The sequence below is a fragment of the Miniopterus schreibersii genome (assembly GCF_964146895.1).
Source record: "Miniopterus schreibersii genome assembly, chromosome: 10".
In the NCBI taxonomy this organism is placed as follows: Eukaryota; Metazoa; Chordata; class Mammalia; order Chiroptera; family Miniopteridae; genus Miniopterus; species Miniopterus schreibersii.
In genome coordinates this window covers 19676223-19699584 of record NC_138110.1, presented here as the reverse complement: position 1 = coordinate 19699584, position 23362 = coordinate 19676223, and the positions used below count along the sequence as shown (strand labels likewise).

Sequence of the window (23362 nt, the reverse complement as noted above, 5' to 3'; positions counted from 1 at the left end):
AATGAAAAAACTTACTATGGGTGTGTAATAAATACCTCTAAGAATGAAGAATAGAATTTTTGTTTCTTTAAAACAACTTTAGAAATATCTTTATTCTTGCTTGTTAACAAATGGCAACAATTTACTCCAGCCAGCATCATCAAATCAGCTTCACCAATAGAGTAATATTTTAGTCAACACCTTTCAGAAGGTACTTAGCAAGTGAAAATACAGGGGTGGCAAACGTAGGTTTACAGGTGAGTACACGAAACAGTTTATTCTTGTATTATATATTTTTTCCATACGAACTGTAAACCTACTTTTGCCCACCCCATATGTGTACCTTCATGTTAGAAAAAAAAATTAGTTTTATATATTTGGTAATTAAAGACAAAAATCCAGCAGGTGTGTCTCAGTGATTGAACACTGGCTAATGAACCAGGTCATGGTTTAATTCTCATCAGGGCACACACCCGGGGTTGCGGGCTCAGTCCCCGGGTTGGGGGTGTGCAGGAGGCAGCCGATCAATGATTCTCATCATTGATGTTTCCATCTCTCTCCCTCTCCCTGAAATCAATAAAAACACTTAAAAAAAAAAGAGAAACCTCCCCCCCCCCCCCCCCAATCCCTGGCTGGTGTGGCTGTTGTTGGAGGGTTCTCCCATGCACTGAAAAGTTGTGGGTTTGATTTCCATATCAGGGTCCCTGCAGGAGGCAGACCACTGATGTTTCACTCACATCGATCTCTTTCTCTGTCCCTCTCCCCGAGGGGGGGGGGGCCTCCACAAAGGACAGAAACTAAATAGAGTCTAAGTTGGATTCGGGGTTTTAGTTAACATAACGTATAAAAAGTCATTCACTATTTTATTTATAATTGGCTTAAGAGTGATTATTTGTGGTCAACTACACAGATGCACAACTAAAAAATCTAAAACTAGTTAAATCTCTAATTTGACTATAATGTAACACCATTTAAAGAAAAGGCTAAATTTGGATAAGAACATAAGAGATACATTCAACACTAACACACTTAAAAAAAAAAAAATCATCACAAAACAGAGCACAGGTAGCTGGAGAGTGGAACTTTATAAGAAGAAATATTCAATTTTGGTAAACACTATCTTCCAGTCTAACCTAATGATTACATGAAAAACACCAAGGAGAATACATTCAAGTTAATGGAAACAAGTCTTTATTAAGTAACTTTTAATATCAGAAAAATAAAACTCTTATAATTCTCTTTACAGCAAATATATAATATCAGTGCTTTGGCCATCTTAAGTTAAAGGCCCTTTATCATAAAATATATGGTTTTAAACTTTACTCAAATTGAATTTATAATCCCTATGACTTCCCTACATATACATAACAAAAGAGTGTAGTAAAATTAGCAAATACTAAACTATATTGATAATTTATCATTCTTAGTTTGTAGTTTTAGAAACAGTACACGCACCTAATATATATGTCGATTCCTTGGCTTATTAGTTGCAGTGTACAATGCAACAAAATACAAAATACATGCTTGGTGAACATTCGTTCATATCTACAAGACGGCAGCTAAGGATTAGGTTTCAATACTGACATTTAACTATCCTACAAGCAATTAGCATTACATCATAATATGCCATCAAGGCAATTTTTATACTGAAAAAAATCAAAATAAAAACCGTTATTTGTAAACTTTTATACGAAATGTAACTCTTCAAGTGGAAATAAAAAATAAAATTTGTCTATTTACTATTCAATACACATAGGACTTCAATTTTTGTTATACTGAGGAAAAAAAGCTCTTTTTTGTTGGGAAAATAACGCTTCAAAAAATAATTAGTAGAAAAAACCACCAGTATCATGTTTTGTCCGTTCAATGCCAGCATAGATTTGGGAACATACTGAGGATGAAGTCACAGACATCCACAGGTGAAATGTAAAAGTGTATCTTAAATCTTTCCTTGTGATTGGAAATAGTTTTGAAATGAAGTAAACTGATTGGAGGTTGTCACAGCTGCTTTTGTGAATTATGCTAAGGGCATTATTATCCCTCTCCCTCCCCCTTCCCTAAATTACTAAAAAATAAAAATATATTTATAATGTGCAAGACAAATATGGATTGAACATAAAATGTTTCACATTTTTATCTAGAGTCTAAAAATTAACCAATAGCTTGATCAGACTAATGAATGGAATGTTCGCATCCTCAATGATTAGCCAATATAGGTGAATCCCAAAGCCCTTCCTGAAATGGGAAAACCCAGGTGGCCATTTCCACATTCACCGAGGGAGGCGATGATGGGTAGGAATTCACAATAGACACAATTGCATTCCTGATCCACTGATCATACCAGCTGGGCGAGATGAAAGTCAATGTAGCAGTTTTTGTCCCAAATTATAATCAGTGATTGAGTAAACTGCCATCAGCCCTATTATTACCAGTAAGTAATTCACAATGCATTAAAAAGTTACTTGCAATCCTGCAGAATTAGGCATAAGTTGTTGTAAAATAAAAAACAAACCTGTTTTGTCAAAACTGGCAGTGTAAAGAAGGCAGCCCTGGAAGTGTCTGAATCATCTGTAATGCCAAGTACCCTCCATAAACTCTTAATGTGGTTAGGCTTTGGGACCCACTGTTTTGAAATCTTAGACGTATACACTTTTCTCATAGGCTCACACACCTATGATGATCTTCACTCAACTGAGTTGAACTTCAGCTTTAGCAATTCTTATACAAGCTATGTCTCTGGGTCTACAGGATAATATTAATAATTCAAACCAAACTAATAGACAAGAGACCACTTAGGTTTAGTGTTACCATAGCAGCCTTTTATAAGTTTACTAACAACTTTAGCCTAATCCCAATAAAGCCTGATAACAGTCATAAGAATTCATTAGGAAGTTTACTGGGGTACCGTTATACCCATGCCTTTACGAGTCCATATAGAGATATAGTATTTATGTATATATATATAGTTAAGAGTGAATTTGGATTGCCTGAGTAACAGCTGTCTGGCAAACTGGACATGATGGTGTTCTCTTTTCACAGATCTTGTTGGCACATTCCATGCAGAAGAGGTTGTGGCCACATGGAACTAGGGCAGCAATAACTTCATTCTCAAAGCAAATCACACAGTCATGCTTTCGTCTTGATTCTGGAGGTGAGCTGGAGGTGGAACCACCATTGGAAGAGGAGTAACTATTGGTACCATTAGAAAAAGCAGGGATGTATATTGGAAGGCCAACGTGGTTGCCTGTACTAGGTGGGTCGCTCCTAACTCTCCGAGCAAGTGGGTGTTCAATGCTCTCAGGAAATGTAGGAGACAGACGAGGAGTAGATGGCTGACTTCCTCTACGCTGAGTCTTCATGTTACCAGAAGGATCACTCCCAAAGCCAGAGAGTGGGTTAACTGGTTCAAATGGAGTCCAGATAGTTTGTGCGGATGTTGGTAAAGAGTCAAAGGCAGGAGAATCAACTGCAAGATCTTCTGAGCCTACAGATGGTAGTGTATCTCCAAACCAAAAGTTTCCTGTGCTAAATGGGCTTGTTGGACTAAAGTCAGCCAGCCTATTGCTTCCAAAGTAGGAATCTGTGGAACCACTTCCCAGAGAACTGGAACTATCATTTCGATAATTGGATATCATTCTCGCACGGTTGGGAGGAACTGGATTGGAGGAGAGCCACGCAGAGCTAAGAGTGCCACTTTCAAAGCTTACATCGGTACCGTTGTAATGGAAATCATTCTCTTCATTGAGCTCAATATAGTTTCCTGTGCGCATGGCAATATGCATTTCTATTTCTTCTCGAGCTCGGTCAACATTTTCAGGCATCCCTGTCACTTCAAAGACAGGCTCCTTATCTCTGCTCGGAGTTACTATGTATGTGTGGGTCTGCTGCTGAATTCTTTTAATAGTTGCTCCTTTGGGTCCAACTACTAATCCTACCACACGATATGGGACCCTCACTTGAACGGTGGTTTGACCGGGCAGATTAGGACTTGACAACCCTCCCAGGGCAGGGCCATTTTTGTTTCGAGATGCTCGAATCATGGAGAAGTGCTCTGCAGCTGAGAGGATTTCTCTTTTGGCCATGGCAACATCTTCTTTCCGTCCAGTGACAACAAAAATGGGCTCTTCACCACGAACAGGTGTCTTGATATATGTGTTTGTCTTGGCTCTCAGTGCTTTAATTTTACAACCTGTTAGAAAGAAAACATGTCATAAGAATCAACATCTACTTCAACAATAGTGATAAAGATAAATTGCAGAATGCTCCTTTCAAGCTAAAATCTGCTTCTGGGCAGCTGGAGTCCTCTATATAGGCAACCTATACCATAAGTGCGCTGACCTCCAAAACTTTAGTAGTTTACGACCCTGAGGAGTGTTGGTGGCAAAGAAAAACCATTAAATGTACATGTGAGACATTTAATATCAACTGTCTCATTTAATCTACACAATAACTTTAAGAACTAGACTATTACACTCCTTTTACTGAGGAAATTGAGGTGCAGAAAAACTGTATAACTTGTCCAAGTTAACACAGCTTGTAAGTGGCAGAGCCAGAATTAAACCTACTCTGACTTGAAAATTTACTCTTTTTGTTAGTCCAAGAACCTCAAGTTTCACACAACTATACTACAGGACAGACTTTAACTTCCACTTAATTCTTATTTTAACGTTACTTTTTCCTCTGTAAAACTCAATGGATGACAATAGTAAAGTGCTCATGGCTACTAGAGGTCATTTCACTTTTGCTCCTATCAGTTGAATTTTAAGTTTACCAAGAATCAGTTGTGTTTATCCCCATCTGTTTATGCTAGCTGTATTCATGTGTTAAATAAACTATTACATAAACCAGTGAAATATGAATAAAAAAGATATCGTATTTGTATGAAAAGTAAGTTGATTGCTTTTGAAAATTTAAAAAATGGTGAGTACCTTAAAGAAAAAAAAATGGTGCCACTGGAATATGTATGGGTAAGACAACTGTAAAAGCCTGAGGTAAAAAAGGTAACAATGACTTTGTACTCACTGTAAAATTCTTGCTAAATTCAAAAGAAACATTGGAAATTGTATGGAATACGGGTATTGGATACGGTTTTTACAAAGAGGAACAACACTGATTGGCAGACCCATTCTTAAATAAAAAGCTTTGGCTCCAAAGCCTAAGTATATTTGAGTTAAAATAAAATATCTAAGACAATATACATAACTACACATGATTCTTTAATCGACTTCTTGGAGTAATCACCCATACCAGTACCAACTGTGTAAGATTAGAGGGCTTCAAACTGTAACTTAAAATGTCAAATATACCACCACAGCATATAGTTTTCAAAGATCTTACATGAAACTTATCAGGATAGATTTATTCTCATGAATGTATCACACTATTATTCCTAGTTCCTCAAAATAAAGTTAGGTGCTGTTGAAAATACTCATCACCACCTGGGCAGGTCGTTTTCTTAAACTCCCCTCCCACAATATATTCATAACGTACTAAAGCTAAGTCTTTATATACGCCATTTCTAACCTGAATAACTGCAATAGCCCTCCCCCAATAGGTCTCCTTGCCTCCAGTCTTGCCTCACTTCAATCCACTCTCTATGTTCACTTTAGTCAAATGATGCTTTCTCTAAATAAAGCACAGATCACACATGATCACTTCTTTGCATAAAGTGCTTTAATGGCTCCCCCCTTTACCTTAAGGTAAATACGGCACACAAGGCCCCTCATTAGCTGGTACCTGAGGACCTGTCTCTAGCTTTATCTCTTTACCGCTCTTCTTTTCCCATTCCTCACTTCTTAAACTCTGCAGTGTGCGCCACCCTATTAAACTCATACCAATGCTCCCTTGCTTCCATGACTAGAACGTTCCTCTGTCTTGGCCTCTTTACCTCTCAGCTCTGACACCTTAACTCATGGCAGCCCCTCAGATTTTAGTTTAGATGCCTCACCCTCTAAGAGGCTTCCTCTTCCTTAGGGCTGGTTTGTGTACCCTTCCTTAGCATCCCCGAAGCACTGAGTGGTTTGACTGCAAGCATGGGTGCCATACATTTACTGAAACAGAGATCACTATTTTTCTATGTAACAACACTGGGCCTTTTTATACATACTGCTTTGTAGCTAAGCATTTTTTGCTGAGCTTTTCAAGGCTTTCGTATTCTTGCCTCATACTGCTAATCCAACCTTTTCGAAAGGAGTTGATTATGCTGACTTCAATTATAGCATATTCAACCTCCCATGGAACTTTTAGATCTCAACCACAAATGAAGATCTTGTTTCTCTTTCCAACAAACTGTAGAACTTATAAATGGCTGCTTTCTCACTGCTGCATCCTAGGTACCTATCATGAAAACACTTTTAGAGTCAGGTTTATTCTAACCTAAGGCCATATTCATTGAGAAGACTACAGGGGGGTAAAACGGCTAAAAGCAAAACTGCAAGGAAAGCATTGAATGCAGTACCTGGATGAGGTTAGAAAGCTAAGGGGCGGGGATCATTTGGGGGCTATGAAGAAATTACTACAAGGAGTAGAATAAATGCTACTATGAAACACAAAAGTTTTTATTATAAAGAGTGCTGCTATAAGTTTACATCTATAATGAACTACCAGAAGATTACAATGATAGTGCAACTTTTGAGTATAGGAAAACACTATATTTGCTTTTGCTCCCCAATAGAAAGTCAATTGGAAGACGGGAGCAATAAAACCTCCATATGGACCTATCAGTTATACAGGCTGAATCTCCAGGAGACTCCCTCATTCAGCACAGTAGGTGATGCTTGGGGCTAAGAATTGAGACCATTTTCCATTGGCCAATATGTGACTGATGGAAAGAAGTCTAAGAAATTCTGAAAGGGGTGATATAAATGCATAACTGATAACTGTTCATATTATACACTCAAGGGAGTTATGATCACATTCCTAACAGAGAGGGTCCTGCAGAAAAGATGATCCTGCAGAACACCACTGGCAATTTCTATTAAGAACAAATGGAGAATTGGTTAGCCTAAGGATCGGGCCCCTCTCCACCCTGAAGAAACTTTTCTAAATAAATACTTCTGAGACTATAAACAACTGTCAGCTGCAGCTTAGCATACTTTTTGTTTAATACCTAGTAGGCATATTATTAACTAAGAAAAAATACCTAAAGGCACATAGAACACTACCTGGCCTATGGTTGGATCTGATAAACAGGTGCTTACTATATGGCTCATGAGGTAGACAAGACTACTTCTGAGATGGGAGAGTAAGATAGGTCTTATACTGCCCCAAAGGGTCATGTGCTTAGGTTCTACAGATGAGGGGAAAGTGGTAACAGGAAGATAACAAAGCCAACTCCATTTAAGCTACTGCCAACAAAAGCAGAAGTCTTTCTTTTTTCTCTACAAGAAAACCTCATCAATCATAACATTGTTTCTATAGGAAATATTCTATGTTCTGAACAACCAGCCCATGATTTCTAGAATATACATACATTCTCAAGTTGGAGACAATTTGAATAGGCAGAATTCTAAATAGGTGACACAAACTAAAGGAGAAAAAAATGGTTTTATTTTTCAAGTGGAGATAAAAAGCTTTTTGAGTATTTTAGAGATTGAGTTTGTATTTGAATATACAAAGATACTTAAAAAAAAAAATCATAAAATATATAATCTCAGACTGGCACAAAACTCAGAAGCTATAAAAGTACCGATAAATTAAATTGCATTTTAAGAAAAATTGTGGCATCGCAAAAGTCACCCATAACAGGTTTAAAACATTATTCACAACTTACATCACAAATAGCTAATTTTTCTCTTACACACCCCTACATATGAAAGCACCAAAACCCAACAGAAAAGTATGTAAAAGAAACAGTTCACAGAAAAGGAAATAAATAAATGGCTCTGAACATAAACATTTCCATTTTCATTTGAATTCCACCTCTAAGATTGCCAAATACCAAAAACAGAATGGGGAAAAGACCTTCATGTTTAGCTGTTGAGAGTATAAACTTCCCAAGGACAGTTTACAATATCTAGCAAACTTACAACTGCAGTTATCCCTTTGCTTCTATAATTCCACTTGTAGAATTGATTCTGTAGAAAAATAATGACTTTTTATTATATTACTCACTTATGGTTTGTATTAGTGAGAGGCTGGTATGGCCACATAACGGAATATGCAGTCATAAAACTGGCTGACTTAGGGGGACAGTGTAGGAGGGAGACAATTTTCCTTGTACACTATTTTGTTTTATAAACTTTGAGCCATACAACTGCATTAGTTTTTCAAAGATATGACTAAATTAGAACAATTGAAAAATTAAATAAAAATGATACATTTTATTAGACTTAGCTTATCAATAAGACTTTTGGCTACTACTGAGATTAATTTAAATTGTATAAACAGCAGAGAAAACTACTTCATATCCTCAAAACTGAACATGACTTTTTAATTCTAAGATGTAAGGACTAACAATTATTTTCTTACAACTACAAATAAAAATACCAAACACAAGCTGTGTACCAGCTTATGTGGTGGTTAAACACTAGAATAGCATCAGCTTTCAGAGTTGTAATTTTATTTTGACTTCCAAGTAAATTCCCCAAATAAAGAGTCTCCAATTTACCTCCCTGGTGTAGGAGGAAGCCATTTCTCCTTTCTGTATCACTGTGGCTGGGGCTGTGTTTCACCTTAAAACCCTTTAGCTGCAGCCAGCATTTTAGTCCTCACACTCCCTGGAATAGCAGAGGTCCTGTCCTGTGTCTTGCTTCTCCAAGGTAAAGAGAGCCTCTCCCACCAGGTGCCTCAGCAATTAAGAGGGAGAGGTCCTCTGTTGCTGGGAGAATAAAGTATTGAAAGGATGGTATATTCAGTGTTTCTCAAACCACTGTGGGTTTGCAATATCAACTTAATGGGTTGCAATCAGCATAAAAAACAAAATAAACCCCCAAGAACTCAATATGCTCCAAATGTTTCAGCAAAATGTGTACAATGGGCTTCAATATAAAATGTCCTTTTGCTTGGGGAATGGGGTCACAGTCAGAGAAGCGTAAAACCACCAGGCTAGATCATCTTTAAGGCCATTTTTTAATTCCATTAAGCATGTGGAATGATGTACTTATAACAAAAGAACCAGATGTACAATTGCAGTCGGCAATGTAGATGTAATTACCGTCCAAATCAACTATTCACCTTAAAATGGGAAGACTACCCTGATGATCTGGGTGGGCCTGACCTAATCATGAGTCCTTTAAAGTTTTCTCCAGCTAGTCTCAGGAGTCAGAGAGAAGTGCTCTGGCTAGCCGAGAAGAAAGCAAACCAGCCATGTTGCAAACTGTCTATGAGATCTTAAGGCAAGGAGCTGCAGGTGGCCACTAGGAGCTTAGAGTTAGGAGGAAATGGAGCCCTCGATACAGAAATCTGTTCTTTAATTTTGCTTATTATCTGCTTTAGTTTTCTAATGCTGCCAAAACAAGTTACCATACACAATGGCTTCAACCTCATACTTTATTTATTACAGAACTTTATTTTACAGTTCTGTAAGCCAGAAATCTGACATGGGGCTCAATAAGGCTAAAAAATAGTAATAATAATAAAAAATTAAGATGTTGTCAGGCCCTTGTTCCTTTATTTTCTGAAAGCTTCAGGAGATCCACTTCCTTGCTCCTTCAGGTCACTGGCAGAATTTTAGTTCTTTATAGTTGCAGGACTGAGCTCCCCGCTTCCTTGCTGGCTGTCAGCTCAGGGCCATTCCCAGCTTCTAGAGGCCACCCACATTCCGTGGCTTGTGGCCCCCTTCATCTTCAGAGCCAGCAATGGAGATGAACCTTTCTTATGCTTCAAATCTCTCTCCTTCTCATATCTGACCAGGTGGGAAAGGGTTTCTGCTTTTGAAGACTTATTTGATTACACTGGGCCCACCCAGATGATCTCAACCTCCCCATTTCAAGGTCCATACTCCCCATTACATAATCTGTTTCTGGAGGATTAGGGTATCAGCATCTTTGAGAGAAGGGGGATTTATTCTGCCTACTATGTTACCATTTTCCGTTACTCCAAGTCCCTGGCTAAGTATTTGGCCCATGAAAATTTTAAACCCTAACCCAGGGCAGTGGCTAGACATAGGGGGTCAGGAAAAGTTTGAGGATCATAGGTACTGTAATAGGGTGATGGGATAGAGCTAAAATTCAAAATATAGGTAGAAAAGAAATACATAAGCCACTGTGTTGACAAAGATAGGGTGTGATGTAGAGGTGAATAAAGATGCACAAGTAAAAACCACCTCCTCTTGGACTAGCTAAACCATTCCCTTCTCTAGTCCAAGAACATTCACCGTTGTGAGAAAATGGATCAGCCTAATATCTAAACTTACCTATTCAAACATTAAATTCCTTAGAAAGCTGCAGGTGCTAATTCAAAGTGATAAGCTCATAATCAGGAGAGGAAACAGTCATGTACACAATACTGATATATAATTGCTTTAATGAAAATAGACATATAGTGGGAGCACAGAAAAGGAGACGACTTTGTTGCTTACAGTAAGTGAAAGAAGGCTACAGAGGCATTTGAATTTAGGCTTGAAGAAAGGTGGGAAGGAGCAAAGGGAACTTCAAGTGCCAAAGCAGGGAATCAAGAATACAAGATGGCTGTCAGGAACCTACACCTGGCTTGGTACTGTGCAAGCTTTAAGTGACTGGAGGGGAGAAGGCTAGGTGGGAAGGTGAACACACCCCGTATATAAGGTACTGAAGAAAGCTAAAAAAGGTGTCAGGCAAGGGTTTAAACTCTATCTTGTAGGTTCAAAGAATTAGTTTTTTAAAGGTTATATGAAGTGTTGCTGATTTTTTTTCAATCCTCGCCAGAGGATATGTGTTTATTGATTTTAGAGAGAGGAAGGGAGAGGGAGAGGGAGAGGGAAGGAAAGGAAAGGAAGAGAGGGAGAGAGAGAGGGAGGGAGGAAGGGGGAGAGAGAAACATCTATGTGAGAGAGAAAAACACTGATCAGCTGCCTGCTGTTCACACCCGACCAACTGGGGATTGGGATGGAGCCCGAAATCTGGGCATGTGCCCTAACTGGAAATTGAACCCTTGACTTTCAGTGCACAGGACAATGCTCCAACCAACTGAGCCACACTGGCTAGGGTGAGTGCTGCTGATTTTTGACAAAGAGGATTTTGTTTTCTAGAAATTAAATTCATTGTATTTTCTATTCATTTCATAAGTTAGCTACATGCAGCTAACAAAGTAGGTTTACAATTGCTCATATGGAAAATAATATCATAATTAATAAATAATAATACAAGAATAAACTTGTTTTGTATACTCACAACTGTAAACTTACTCTTGCCACATCCTGTATATAAGGTACTGAAGAAAGCTAAAAACTAAGCACCAAAACTGCATTATGTGTTTATTTTTACTTTGGGTCATCTTTGTGGCCTACATTTCTTCAAAGTAGTTTTGTTTTGAAGGGGAAAGAATCCTACTAGGAAATCAGTGTACACACATGTACACACACTTTAATAAAAATGAGGGGGGAGTGAAACCCCTTGAGTAGTTAGTTATTTTTACCTTCCAGAAAATAAGAACTCCTTGGCCTAATATTACCCCCCCACCTCTCTTCTCTCCAGGCAGTGTCCATAACCTACCATCCCCCAGGCTGTATCATCTCCTAAGCATGCCTTGTTCCTCTTCTCTCTCTGCTCAGATATTTCCCTACATAAGCCAGAATACCCTCTTAGCACTCCCCAACCCCTCACATCCTTAGTAACAAACATGACTATTTGGAAAAGACAGAGACTGTATGTGTGAAAGGCTCCATGAACTCAAGAATAATATAAAACATAGGTATAACTCTTCCTACCACAGCTACCACATATGAATCTTCCAAGGTCCAGTTTAAAGGAAACAATGTAAAGAGCACAAAACTGAGTATCTGCAGGACGGAGTTCAAATCTGTTACCAGTTACTTGTGGTTTCAATGTTAGGTCATTCAATCTCGAGGTCCTTTCCAATGCTTTTATTTTTTTGACCAAATCCCTCTACTCCTAGGAAAAACAGTCACCTCTTCTTTCTGAAGTCTAAAAAGCTCTTGGGACAATCAGATACTACCATACTTTACATACATACATCTATTCTTCTTTTCCTTAGGAAAAGGTTGGGTAATGGTGAACTTTAACCAGTCACTAAACCTCTATCTCTCACTTGGTTTTGCAAGAATTAAATAAAACATTAAAAATGTTTATTACATACAACGACTGTTAATCATGTAGGTCAGGGGTGGGGAATGTTTTTTCTGCCAAGGGCCATTTGGATATTCATAACATCATTTGCAGGCCATACAAAATTGTCAACTTAAAAGTTAGCTATGAAAAAAGCTTCTAGATTTCTTGAATTTCAAGTTCCACCTGCAGTTGCCTTGGCAGAGCCACACCAAATGATTTCTGAGGGCCATATATGGCCCACAGGCCGGGCATTCCCCACCCCTGGTTTAGACAGACTATCCAAAAGCTCCTTGCATTTACAAAGGACTCAATTTCAGTTTGTATCTTCAAAAATTGAGGAATATCAGGTAAATTCCAATAAGAGTGTTTCTTATGAACACAACTTAATCCAATATTTAAATAAATTACTTAGATTAGCAATGCAATGTATTCCTAAATCACAATATAGAAATAAAAGCTTTCCTTTCTAGTCAAAATTTTCTAAAATTTTTTAAGAATAGTGTCTTACTCTAGGGATCACTATGAAAGCACTTCAAACAGTTTCATTTCTGTGGTTTTAGTTTTGCTTATTACCAGTATTCATACAGACATCTTAGCACCTTAAATCAATTAGCATCCACTGCCCTTAAAACAAAAGCTCCAAACAACTTGAGGTTGACTGGCTCCTTAGGCAAAGCATTAGAGATAAAGCAAGAGGGAAGTAAACCTCAATTACTACAATATACAAATTAAAACAAATAATAAAATGGTAAGTTTCTAATCGAACAATTCAGCTCAATAAAACAGGAAGTATTTATTTTGTTCCAGGTACTTTGACATTAAGGATGCAAAGGTGACCAAAATTCAGTTCTGCCCTCACTTTTAATCAACTTCAAGCACCAATAGGATTTGGTGTTTATACATGTTCATGTACAGATATTGATCTGTCATTTCTTTGTTTATACAATTGGTTGGTGATGTTAAAAATCTTCTATACTCTTGCTGAATTTGTGTCTGCTTGTTCTACCTGCTTTTTGAAGACAGGAATGTTGAAGTCTCCAATATTATTAGCTTGAGACTCTGGGTAAGTTATTTATTATGTCCATAGATCTGTTTCCTTATCTGTACAGTGGAAATAAGAATGGATCAAATGAGATAATACACTGCCTGACACAAAATATTTTTTATTAAAAAAATAAAATGAATAAATTTTCTACAGGAAGTTAAAAACATTTAAAGAATGTATCTCCTGCTCTGGCCTGTATGATGGGCTCAGTTGGTTGGAGCATGGTCCCAAATTCCAGAAGGTCGTGGGTTCAATCCCCAGACAGGGCACATACGTATATTTTAGGTTCAACACCCAGTTGGGGCCTGTACAGGAGGCAAACTAGAAGGCAACTGATGTTTCTCTCTCACATGGATTTTTTCTTCCTCTCTCCCCCATCCCTCCTAAAGATAAAACTTATTTGTATTGTGAAAAGCATGTTAGAATATTATAAACTTTACAAAATTGGGAGGAGATATGTAGAAGTCAATTAACTGGTAATTTGAAACCTGGTACTTTTGCATGATTTTAGGAACTCTTTGTAGATAAAAAGAAGAACAATAATCCAGTTTAATCTCATTTTATAGATAAGAGAAAACTGAAGCTCAGAATTGCCAAAATACACCATTCTCTCAACCTGCCTTATTTTCCTAGTTGATTATAAGTGGAGAATTCCCTGCACATAAAAGGTATGTTTAAAAATAGAGGTTAAACTAAAATCCCCCCTTTTTTAACCTCCTTAGTTTAAACAAGAGTATTGAAATACTTAATTTTTAAAAAGGCTCATATTCTGCCTTTCACTAAAGCTGCAAGAGCCAAAGAGGGTATAAATTAGAGATGAAAGGCAGAACAATTTTCTTAACTGAGGATTTAAAAATTAGGTTTATGCCCTTTAGAGAATGTTGACAGAAACCTTAGAAATACCTGTTTGGAATGAGATTCATTTGTAAAGTAATTCTCTTCCAGACTAGCTTAGCTCTATACCATTTACATTTCAAAAACTCTGATTTTAAATAAATTTGAAGATACTGTAAACTTTTAAAAATGTAATGTAGATTCTTTAGTTAGTGGTATACCCTGGAAAAAACTTACTAGTGTGACAATTTTTGGTTTCAGTTAGTGCCTGCTCATCAGAGTACAAATCTAACAGAAAAATAAATTAATTTTACCTTACACCTCACATATAATTTACTATTTCTATACGTTCCATTGTACATTAAATTTGTACAAATGACATCTTCTCAAACTTGATCCTTACAACAAATGGGGGGGGGGGGGGGCGGTGGAAGAAGGTCCAGGGAAAGCAAGGGGCTGGAACAGATTTTTTTCCACAAGAGGAAAAACAGACTCTGGGGTTAAGTGATCAGTTCAAGGTCACAGGCAACAAATAGTGAACACAGGTCTCCATCAAGTTTTCTAATTCCTAATTCAATGCCCTTTCTTGCAGTGCACTGAATGGTACAGGTGGAAAGGCAGAAACAAACCAAAGGGGAGAGGAAAGTGGTACAGAAAGGCGGACATTAATAAGGTTAGTACAAGGTACAAACAGTTTTATACTGGTAACCTTTTGGAGGAGATTTCCTAATTGTTTATAACTATGCCCTCCCCACTCTCCTCTAACCATGCTCAGTACTAACTACCTTATGCTTATCTTCAAGTACACCTGCAATTTTCATTAAAGAATTTTATTATTTTAAGGCTTCATCTTACTATTCCATGATACAACTTTAGTCATGGTCAAATCAGGCTTCCCTGCATACAATGAATTGTAGTTTTTGCTTACTGGACAAAGACAACAAACCATGACAACATGAATTGTTCTTAAAACCCAAACACTAGCATGAAAGAGGTGCTATATAGTTATGGTGGGTAACTTAAAATTCCAAAATCAGACATGAAATAAAGACTTGAACTTGAATGCTATTCAAACAGCATTGGGCTGTCCATAATTCAATTTTAGTTATACTAGGTGATACAACATTAGAAAATTATTATAAAGGCTTAAAATATCAGATTTAATCTTTATAAATGTCTGTATGGTACCTAATGGTAGCTTGGGAAAAAGGTTAAAAGTAAACCCACAAATTATGATGTATAAACCATTTGGGAAACATTAAGGTGCTGTTAATAAAAATATCCCTTTAGGACCACCTAAAGATCAATGGAGTTGTAAAAGCGATTATCCATAATCTATTTAGAGTTTCCTAAAGGAGTTTTTAAACTGCAAAGTTTTTAAACTTTCCAGTTTGGTATCTGATGAACATTATGTTTTTTTTTCATTTTAAGCTTAATTTTAAATGACAAATTCTACATGGCATAAATGACATTTTAAAAAATCCTGTAACAATCCCATCGATTAAAAAATAATACTGTGATAATCATCATGGCTGTTCACTAATATTCTGGCTCTCCTGTGGGCACATGGTTGTAATGCACTTTCTGGACCACATGAAGTTAGGTGTGGCCAGGCAACTTGCTCTGATTAATGAAATATGAACAGATTTGAGAATTATTACTGCCAGGTCTAACATTTAAAGACCAGCATGTGCTATGTTACTGTCTCTCATCCCTCTGGCACAGGGGAAGACCAGCCAACACGATAGCCGGTGGTTGCTTCACTGACCTGTGTCCCTGAATGACTAAAATGATCACAGACCTTGTGGTAAGAAATAAACCTCTGTTGTTTTAGTATTGAGGTGTTGGGCTTCTTTGTTACCACACATAATTTAAGCTTATCTGGACAGAAGTGCCATGTACCTGACAGGTATTAGACACATCAGATGGTTCTAGTTCTATCACATGAGAATAAAATGGGTGAAACTGCTAAGCAAGCCAAGGAAAGGTGAACATGATTGGCTCTTTCCAAAACACCACAGCTGAGCAGAGACTGTTAAGGGCAATTTGTAGTAGTTTACAATATGTATTTTTATATTAAAACATACACTCTAAAACATTTTTGCATTCAGTTTAAGGCAAAGGTATTATTCTTTAATTTGTACAAATATAAAGTTCATTAAAAACCAAACCCACAAAATATTAAGCACCATTCTGTAACTAAATGCTACCTTTCTTTGAAAAGGTAAGATGTAAGAACTACCTAGAATTCCAACCTCTAAACATTGTTGAAATTTTTTTCCTAAATAAAAATCTCTAATAGAGTAACAGTTCTCAAATACTTGACTCCCTGGATCATTTTTAGGTTGTTGATAGGTAACTGGGGTTAGAAAATACACCCTTGATTTACCACTTTATTTTCCACTTTCTCCCTAGAAAATCAAGCTAATTCATTAGCTGAATAAAGCAGGAAGAAAAGGTACTAGATTCCCCATCAACTTGCAAAACAATTATAATAATGGAACCTTTCCCAAAGGTCCCAGAGCTAATATCATTATCAACTAAACTTAAATTTTAAAGCCTAGAAAGTTACAACATTTAATTTTTAAAGCTAGTGTGTATATACACACAAATTAACTTTCTAAACTATAAAATGACAGTGAATTGAGTTAGACGCTAGACCTAGAAAATCAGAATGATAACTCTGCCTTTCATAGTAGAGATACCAAAATTCTATTAAGGTATTGAATAGTAATGATATTTTAAGTTATGCATATTAGAAGTACAGTATCCCAACTCATGATTAGGGGAGAAATTAATCCAAAGTATTATTAACCTCTGGGAGCAGGAAGCTTCAGTACTGAGGCAGCAATGTAGAGTGAGACCTTTCTCTCTGACATCAAGCAAACCGGTCAAATCCAGGCACTGTATTAGAGTAAGTTACCTTTAAGAACTCAGTTTCTATATCTGTAAAATGGGGGCTAAGTGCCCAGCAGAGTTAAATGGCACCAGTAAAGCACTTAGCATACTACCTCGCATAGAGAAGGCTAATAATCCCCACTCCTCCACAAAAGAAAAAGACTCTGTGCTTTAGCATTATTCTGAAACCCGTTTCTCCTCCTGAGATGTGTATTTCTTCTTGAATAGGGAGCATATGTATAAGTAAAATTTAAGTTTTTTCTTTTTCTCCTGGACAAACATGCATATACCTTATTTCAACTGTGTCAGAATTTGGTTTCACCCTATGAAACTGGAGACAGAGCAGCTCAATAAAGAAAAAATTTCCAAAAGGGTCCAGCTCAGTGATAGCCAAAGTGGGGTGTAAAAAAATCCATTGGAGTACAAAAGAAAATAGCAGAACTCCAATTTCCATTTTTACCTCAATCTTTAAATTTTTTTGTTTTATAATGTATAATATATCAGTATACATATTATTCACACAAATATTCAGACACTGGAAGTACAAGCCTAAATTCTTTTGACAGGGTGTAAAATTTAAAAAAGCTAGAAATGACTTTTCTAGACTATAAGGCTAGAAAACACATATACCATCAATTAAAGTCACTAATGAAAATAGTTGAAGACACTTTTCTTAACCAGTGATATAAAACCTTGGGTTATAAGTCTTTTAAAACAACTGAATTTATGACACCAATACTTATTTATAATATAGTTAAGAATGGGTCCATTGTTCTACTTTAATTCACTTTTTAGTCTAACTGGATATCAATGACTGCAAATTGGAACAAAGTCCTTTGTTGACTTAAATTAAACCTGTTAACCACTGAATGTATCTTGCAAATACTACATTTTTAAAAAGTTAAGTCTTAAATCTGTTAGGTATACTTTCGATGCCTATTTTCTAAAATTTCTTTGATTACCAACCAGCCTCTTTAGTTCCTGGCTTTATTTTACAGTATTGTTGGTTTAAAAATGAAACGTAAAGTTTAAAAAATGGGGCAAATTTAACATTTGCAAACAACCATACACTACTGGGGAGTGTAAATATGAGGTCAATACTCGGCCAACTTTCATCACTAGCAAAAGCAGTGATTTGTTTTTCTGAAAGACAATGGAACCAGAGGCGATCTACATGAGTTACTAGTCTATATGATTCAGAATTCCATTTCTCCTACTCTTCGCTTTAGAGCTGAAGTTATAAATGTCTACATCTGTAACATAATTATTTCCAAATCCAACTAAGAGATGTCAAACAGAAAATGATGATTTCGAGTAGTGAATAAAATGGCAGGGACAGGTAATTCTTAAGGATGAAAAGAGTTCCACACAAGGCAAACAAATTAAGTGATTTGCCCCGTTTATTACTTAGGGGAAAGGGAAATTATCCTCCTGTAAAAGGATGCACACATTAGAAGTTGTCCAGTTCTCCTGTAGGAGTGGGAAAGTACTTTCCAGGTTTTATTATGGTGCTGCTGGGTGTGTGTGTGCAGGGGTCAATGATCCACTAGTTGAATGGTTCAGAACAGCAAAAGGGCAAGACTTTCTGCTTTTAAGATAAGATAGAGGATGATGACATACTTTTAACAGTACTGTGAATTCTGGGAAAACAGTAAGTGCAAAAGAAATAGCTAGCAATTCGTCTCCATGTCCTAAGACACAGTCACATTTCCTTATTAACCAGTAAGCAGAGCCCTAAAAAGAAAAACTAAAAACTTTATCTCATTTGCTGCAATTTACTAGATGGTACAAAATAAAAACCTGGAATGAATTCAGTTTACTTTTAAGTAATTGATTTGTATAAAGATATCGGTTTATGGAATTCAGGACCATTTTATAGTGCTTTCAAGGGCCTAATACAAAGAAAAAAGTCTATATTAAATTAAATGTACAGAAAGATGTCATCACCTTGTCCCTTAGTAAAACTGGACTGTAATGTTCTCTTTTGTTACCCTAAAATGTCACATAAGCACACTGTTACAACTGGTGCTAAGGAAGTGGCATCCTATTAGGGCAATAAGATTGTGTTTATGGCCTAAACACACATCCAGCCCCTTTTCACAACTCCCCTTACAGATCCTAAGAATCAAAACAAAATAAAACAAACAAAACTATGCAGCTTTCCAATCATACCTAGAGATTATTCCTCCACACCATTCCTTACATTGTTCCTCAACCTTTCTTCCATCTCCATTTGTTAAAGTCCTGTCCATTCTCTAGGCCTTCCAGGGTTGATGTTCTCAGATATATGATTTTTGTTTGTCACACATTACAGTTAGTGCCATTAACTACACATTAAGTTTAGTGTCATTCCACTGTTTATTAAACTGTTAGCTTCTCAAGGCCAGCAACCTTACATTCCCAAGTGCCATAAACTCAATGCCTGGCAAAATACAAACTTGATACACAGCAATTCCTTGATGTCCTTAACTGAATTGAATGGCCAACTCATTCTGGATCCATAAATTGAGATATTATAGTTTTATCCTATGTAAGGTGAAACAGTTCTCTCCTGAATTAGTATCTCAAGTATTGCAAAAACTCAAACAAGGCATGCGAAAGTTATTTATCAAACTATAGTAATAAACTCGCAGTTAAATGGCATCAGCTTTGAACAGTGCCTTTAAGTACCAATCATCAAAAGGTCTGAAATAAGCTATCTCCTCCATCCAGATTTCAGATGGGTTTTTATTAAAATCCTGGAGGTAAGAAATGAGCCAACTCTGATATCTGAAACCACCATTTCAACAGACCTCTTATTTATGTGTACTTTAGACCACTTGGGAAAGATGAGATCATTTAAGCAGCAGCGCCACCATTTCTCTTTATTTGACCCCAACAATGCTCTCAACCTAACAGCAAGGAGACATTGCATCAACCAGGCTAGCCCATATTGTAATAAGGCAGCTGCAGGTAATATTTAATACAGGGGAAAAGCTACACTAAAGCACTGGACCTTCCCTAAAAATGTCGGATACAGAGGTACTCTGGGCATCCATCCCCTTCCCCCACCTTCACAAATCTACTCCAGGAATCTGAGACCTAGGTCCTTTGTCTGAACAATGTGGGAGGAGTCTGTCTGCAGTACTGGTGTGCTGGCAAGTGAGGAAGAGAATTTACAAAAATGGTATAAATGCATAAAGTTCTTTAACTCAATTGCCTACTGGTCAATTTTTCTTCATTGTGTACACTAAAGTGTACTAAAAGGTAGTCAATGTGCCTTTTCGAGAGTTAAAATGCATCAAAGGAATACAGTAGCATCAACAGAGTAGTTAGGCTGCACTTCAAAAGCTAAGTTTCTGAGTATCAGAGGGGCAGCAGGGGCGAGTGGTGAAACCCACTTGAACATCCCCTTCCCTCTAGAATGAACTCTTTCTACAAGCCTCCATTTCTGTCCATTTCTTTATCTGAATAAGCTGTTGTAAGGGAAACTGAGCGCCCTTACAAGACAGTCGGGGAGCAAACTTGCAATCTCGGAGCTTTCCGTGCACAACACCGAATGCACATCGACCCGACCTTTTATCACCCCACTGAGGTTTTTGGTGCCACGCCAGTCTGGTGTTCCACGAATACAGCCCGAGTAAAGTGAACACCGCCGGATTGGGTGGCTCGAGAAACTTAACACCTTTTGCACAGGCAAAAACGAGCGGAACACCGAGGGTTTTCGAAAGGTGATCCATCTCCTCCTGTCGACCCTCGGCTCCTCCCAGATCCCTTCGCGGTGGACTTGGGGGACTCGCCAGGTTCGCTTTTTCTGCCCTACACTCGTTCCTTTTGACTCTCCACCCACGCCCGAGGCCATGCCCAGCTAAACACCTCTCCCCGCACTCACCCTGGCGACCGACAATCTCAGCGACATGCTCGGAGCTGGGCACCGGGACGCACTCGGTGGTGTTGACGCTCTTCCTCCGCAGCAGGGCCGCCTGCTCCCCGTTCAGGCCGGCCGCCGCCGCCCCGCAGCCGCCGGGGCCGTAGGCGTGGGACAGCATCGCCGCCATCATGCCCTGGGCATCGTCCCCTCCGTAAAGCACCCCCGCCGCCGCGGCTGCCTCCCGAGCATCGAAGCCGGCGGCGGGCAGCAGAACCGACCCCAGGGACCCGCCCGGGATCGGCTGGGTCTGGGAGGCGGCGACCGCGGGAGGCGACAGCAGCAGCAGCGACGGTCGATCCTCCTCCTCTGCCTCCTCCAGCTCCTCCTCCTCCAGGAGGTCTCCGTCCAGCTCTGTTTCCTCCCCCTCCTCGTCCTCCTCCAGCTCCAGTTCGGCCGTCTCAGGGGCCCCGGGCCGGCCGGGCGGAGTCCGCTCCTCCGGAGATAGCCCCGCCGCCCGCCTGGCCTGGCCCTGCGCCGCCCCGGCCCTTAGCGCCGGGGTGCCGGGCTCCGCCGGGCTGGGGTCGTCGAGGCCTAGCGCGGCCAGGTGCTCCCTCAGCAGGAGCCCGTCCCCCTCGAGTTCCGGGCCGCTCGCGGGCGGCGGCAGCGGCGGCGGCGGGGGCGGCTGCGGCAGGGGGGCCGGGGCCGCCGCCAGGGCCAGGGCCGCGGAGCTGCCGCTGGGCATCGCGGCGGCGAGCTGTCAATGGCGGCGGCGGCGGCGGCGGCCGGGTCAGGCGCGACGGGCGGCGAGCCCCATGGCGGACAGGGCCCGAGCCCTGATCAGCGCGCAAACACCTTTCCTCTGGGGAGGCGGCGGGGCTGGCCACCCGGGCTAAGGAGCGCCAGGGCCGCCCGGAGACCGGAGAGGGCGGGGTGGAGGGGCTGGGGAAGGAGGCAGAGGTAGGTAACTAGGTGGGTGGGTGGGGACGGCAGCGGGGCGGGCTGGCGAAGGTGGCAGCGGCTCCCCTCTCAGGGTTTCTTTTGTTTCACGGCCTTAACCAGCCCCCGGCGCGCGCGGCAGCGGCGGCGACGCCCCACGCCACTCTCCGAATGAAGCCGGCGCGCTCTGATTGGGCGTTTTTAATCTCTGGGAGTCGGCCCTCTGCTCCCCGCAGCCTTCTAAGTTCTTCCCCTAGCCCCCCCCACCCACCCTCTTCTAGGGTCCCGCCCCGCTCCTCCCCGGAGCTCTCTGATTGGGTAAGCCTTCCTCTTTCGTCCTTTCCCCTCCCCCCACCCCTCCCTCCCTTTTCCTTACTGGCTCACGAGAGGGACTCTGATTGTTCGATTTACACGTCACTCTTTGTGACGTACCCAGGTGGGCGGGGAAGGGGGCGGGACGAAGGAGCAATAGCCCGGGCTGTAACTAGGGACTGAGGAGGGGTTTTTTGCGCACGCGCGTGTAGTTGAAGCGGACGCCCGGGTTTCTGTTCGCCGCGTCCCTCTAGCCCACCTGAGTCGCGTGCTTTTTTAGTGTGCTGGGTGGGAGCGGCCTCGGAGTGCGGCACGCACACGGCCGGAGGGCGTCGTTTCCCCAGGTTAAGGAAGAAATTCCCCCTTCCAGGGTAAGGGCCTAAGGAGAGACGAAGGAGGGGCCAGCCCGGCGTCCTCCTATCGAGCCGCGGGGGTGGTTTGCTGAGCCGCGTGGCTCCCGGGCCTTCCCTGCCTGGCCCGGGAACGCTCCTCCCCTGGGGCGGGGCCGCCCGCGTCCAGCTGGCTGGGCTTCCCGGGCGAAGCCGGTTGGTTAGATCGGGAGCCTTAAATTCTGGACTTCAGTTCTTAGTGGCGCTTTTCAAAGAAATTCAATCGTTTTCTCCTTCCAGACGCCCTTCCCACAGTATTGCCCAGGTGATCCCATACGGTGGTTGTATTTTCCAGGGATGTATTTTTAAATGGCTTAGTAAAGCCTATTACTTTCCTCCATCTTAGGCTATGACTGACCCCCCCCCCACCTCCCCTTTAGTACCAGGTAGTCTCCCCGGGTTAGCGTTAACCGCTAGCATTGTACTGTAGATACCATGCGACCAACAGAGTGCAATTTTAAGGTTTCTAATGGCATCATTTAAAAAAGAAGAAACAGTTTTAATAAATAGTGCAATAATTCAGTCAATATAAATTATTAATGATAGTTTTTTCATGCTGTCTTTGAAAATTGTGTGTATTTTACACTCACAGTATATCTCAGTTCATGTCACCTCATACTAGTCATATTATCTAGTACTAAATAGCTACTAGCAGCTCCTGATTTCTTGAGTTGTAATTTGGAACTCTTTTTCCCTTGGATTTATTGTATTTTGCTGCCTCAAAGTAGTTTCTTAAGAGTGAACTTTAATTGAGCACCAATTTTCTGAAATGTCTAGGATGTCCAAGAGAAGGCTGAATTATGTCTTCTGTTTTGTTGTGTCCTTAAGGCCATGTTCCCAATCCTACAGTTTACCCTATTTCTCCAATCAAAGGCCTAGAGAATTTTAGCTAACACTAAAATCTTTCCTGTTA

At 40.0% G+C, this 23362-nt stretch overlaps 1 protein-coding gene across 1 annotated transcript; it reads right to left on the bottom strand.

The window, feature by feature from the left end:
• Positions 1-1153: 1153 nt before the first annotated feature.
• Positions 1154-21908, bottom strand: MEX3C (mex-3 RNA binding family member C). The gene is made up of 2 exons (XM_081149708.1): positions 20834-21908; positions 1154-4168 (listed from the first exon to the last, which is right to left on the bottom strand). Exons 1-2 carry the CDS (start codon positions 21552-21554, stop codon positions 2946-2948), a joined length of 1944 nt encoding a protein of 647 aa, XP_081005834.1. The 5' UTR covers positions 21555-21908; the 3' UTR covers positions 1154-2945.
• Positions 21909-23362: the final 1454 nt, after the last annotated feature.

Excerpts from the sequence above, each read along its gene's own strand:
- MEX3C (XM_081149708.1), bottom strand. The coding sequence starts at position 21,554 with ATGCCCAGCGGCAGCTCCGCGGCCCTGGCCCTGGCGGCGGCCCCGGCC. Across the intron at positions 4,169-20,833 it reads TGAGATTGTCGGTCGCCAGG|GTTGTAAAATTAAAGCACTG; the intron begins GTGAGTGCGGGG and ends TCTTTCTAACAG.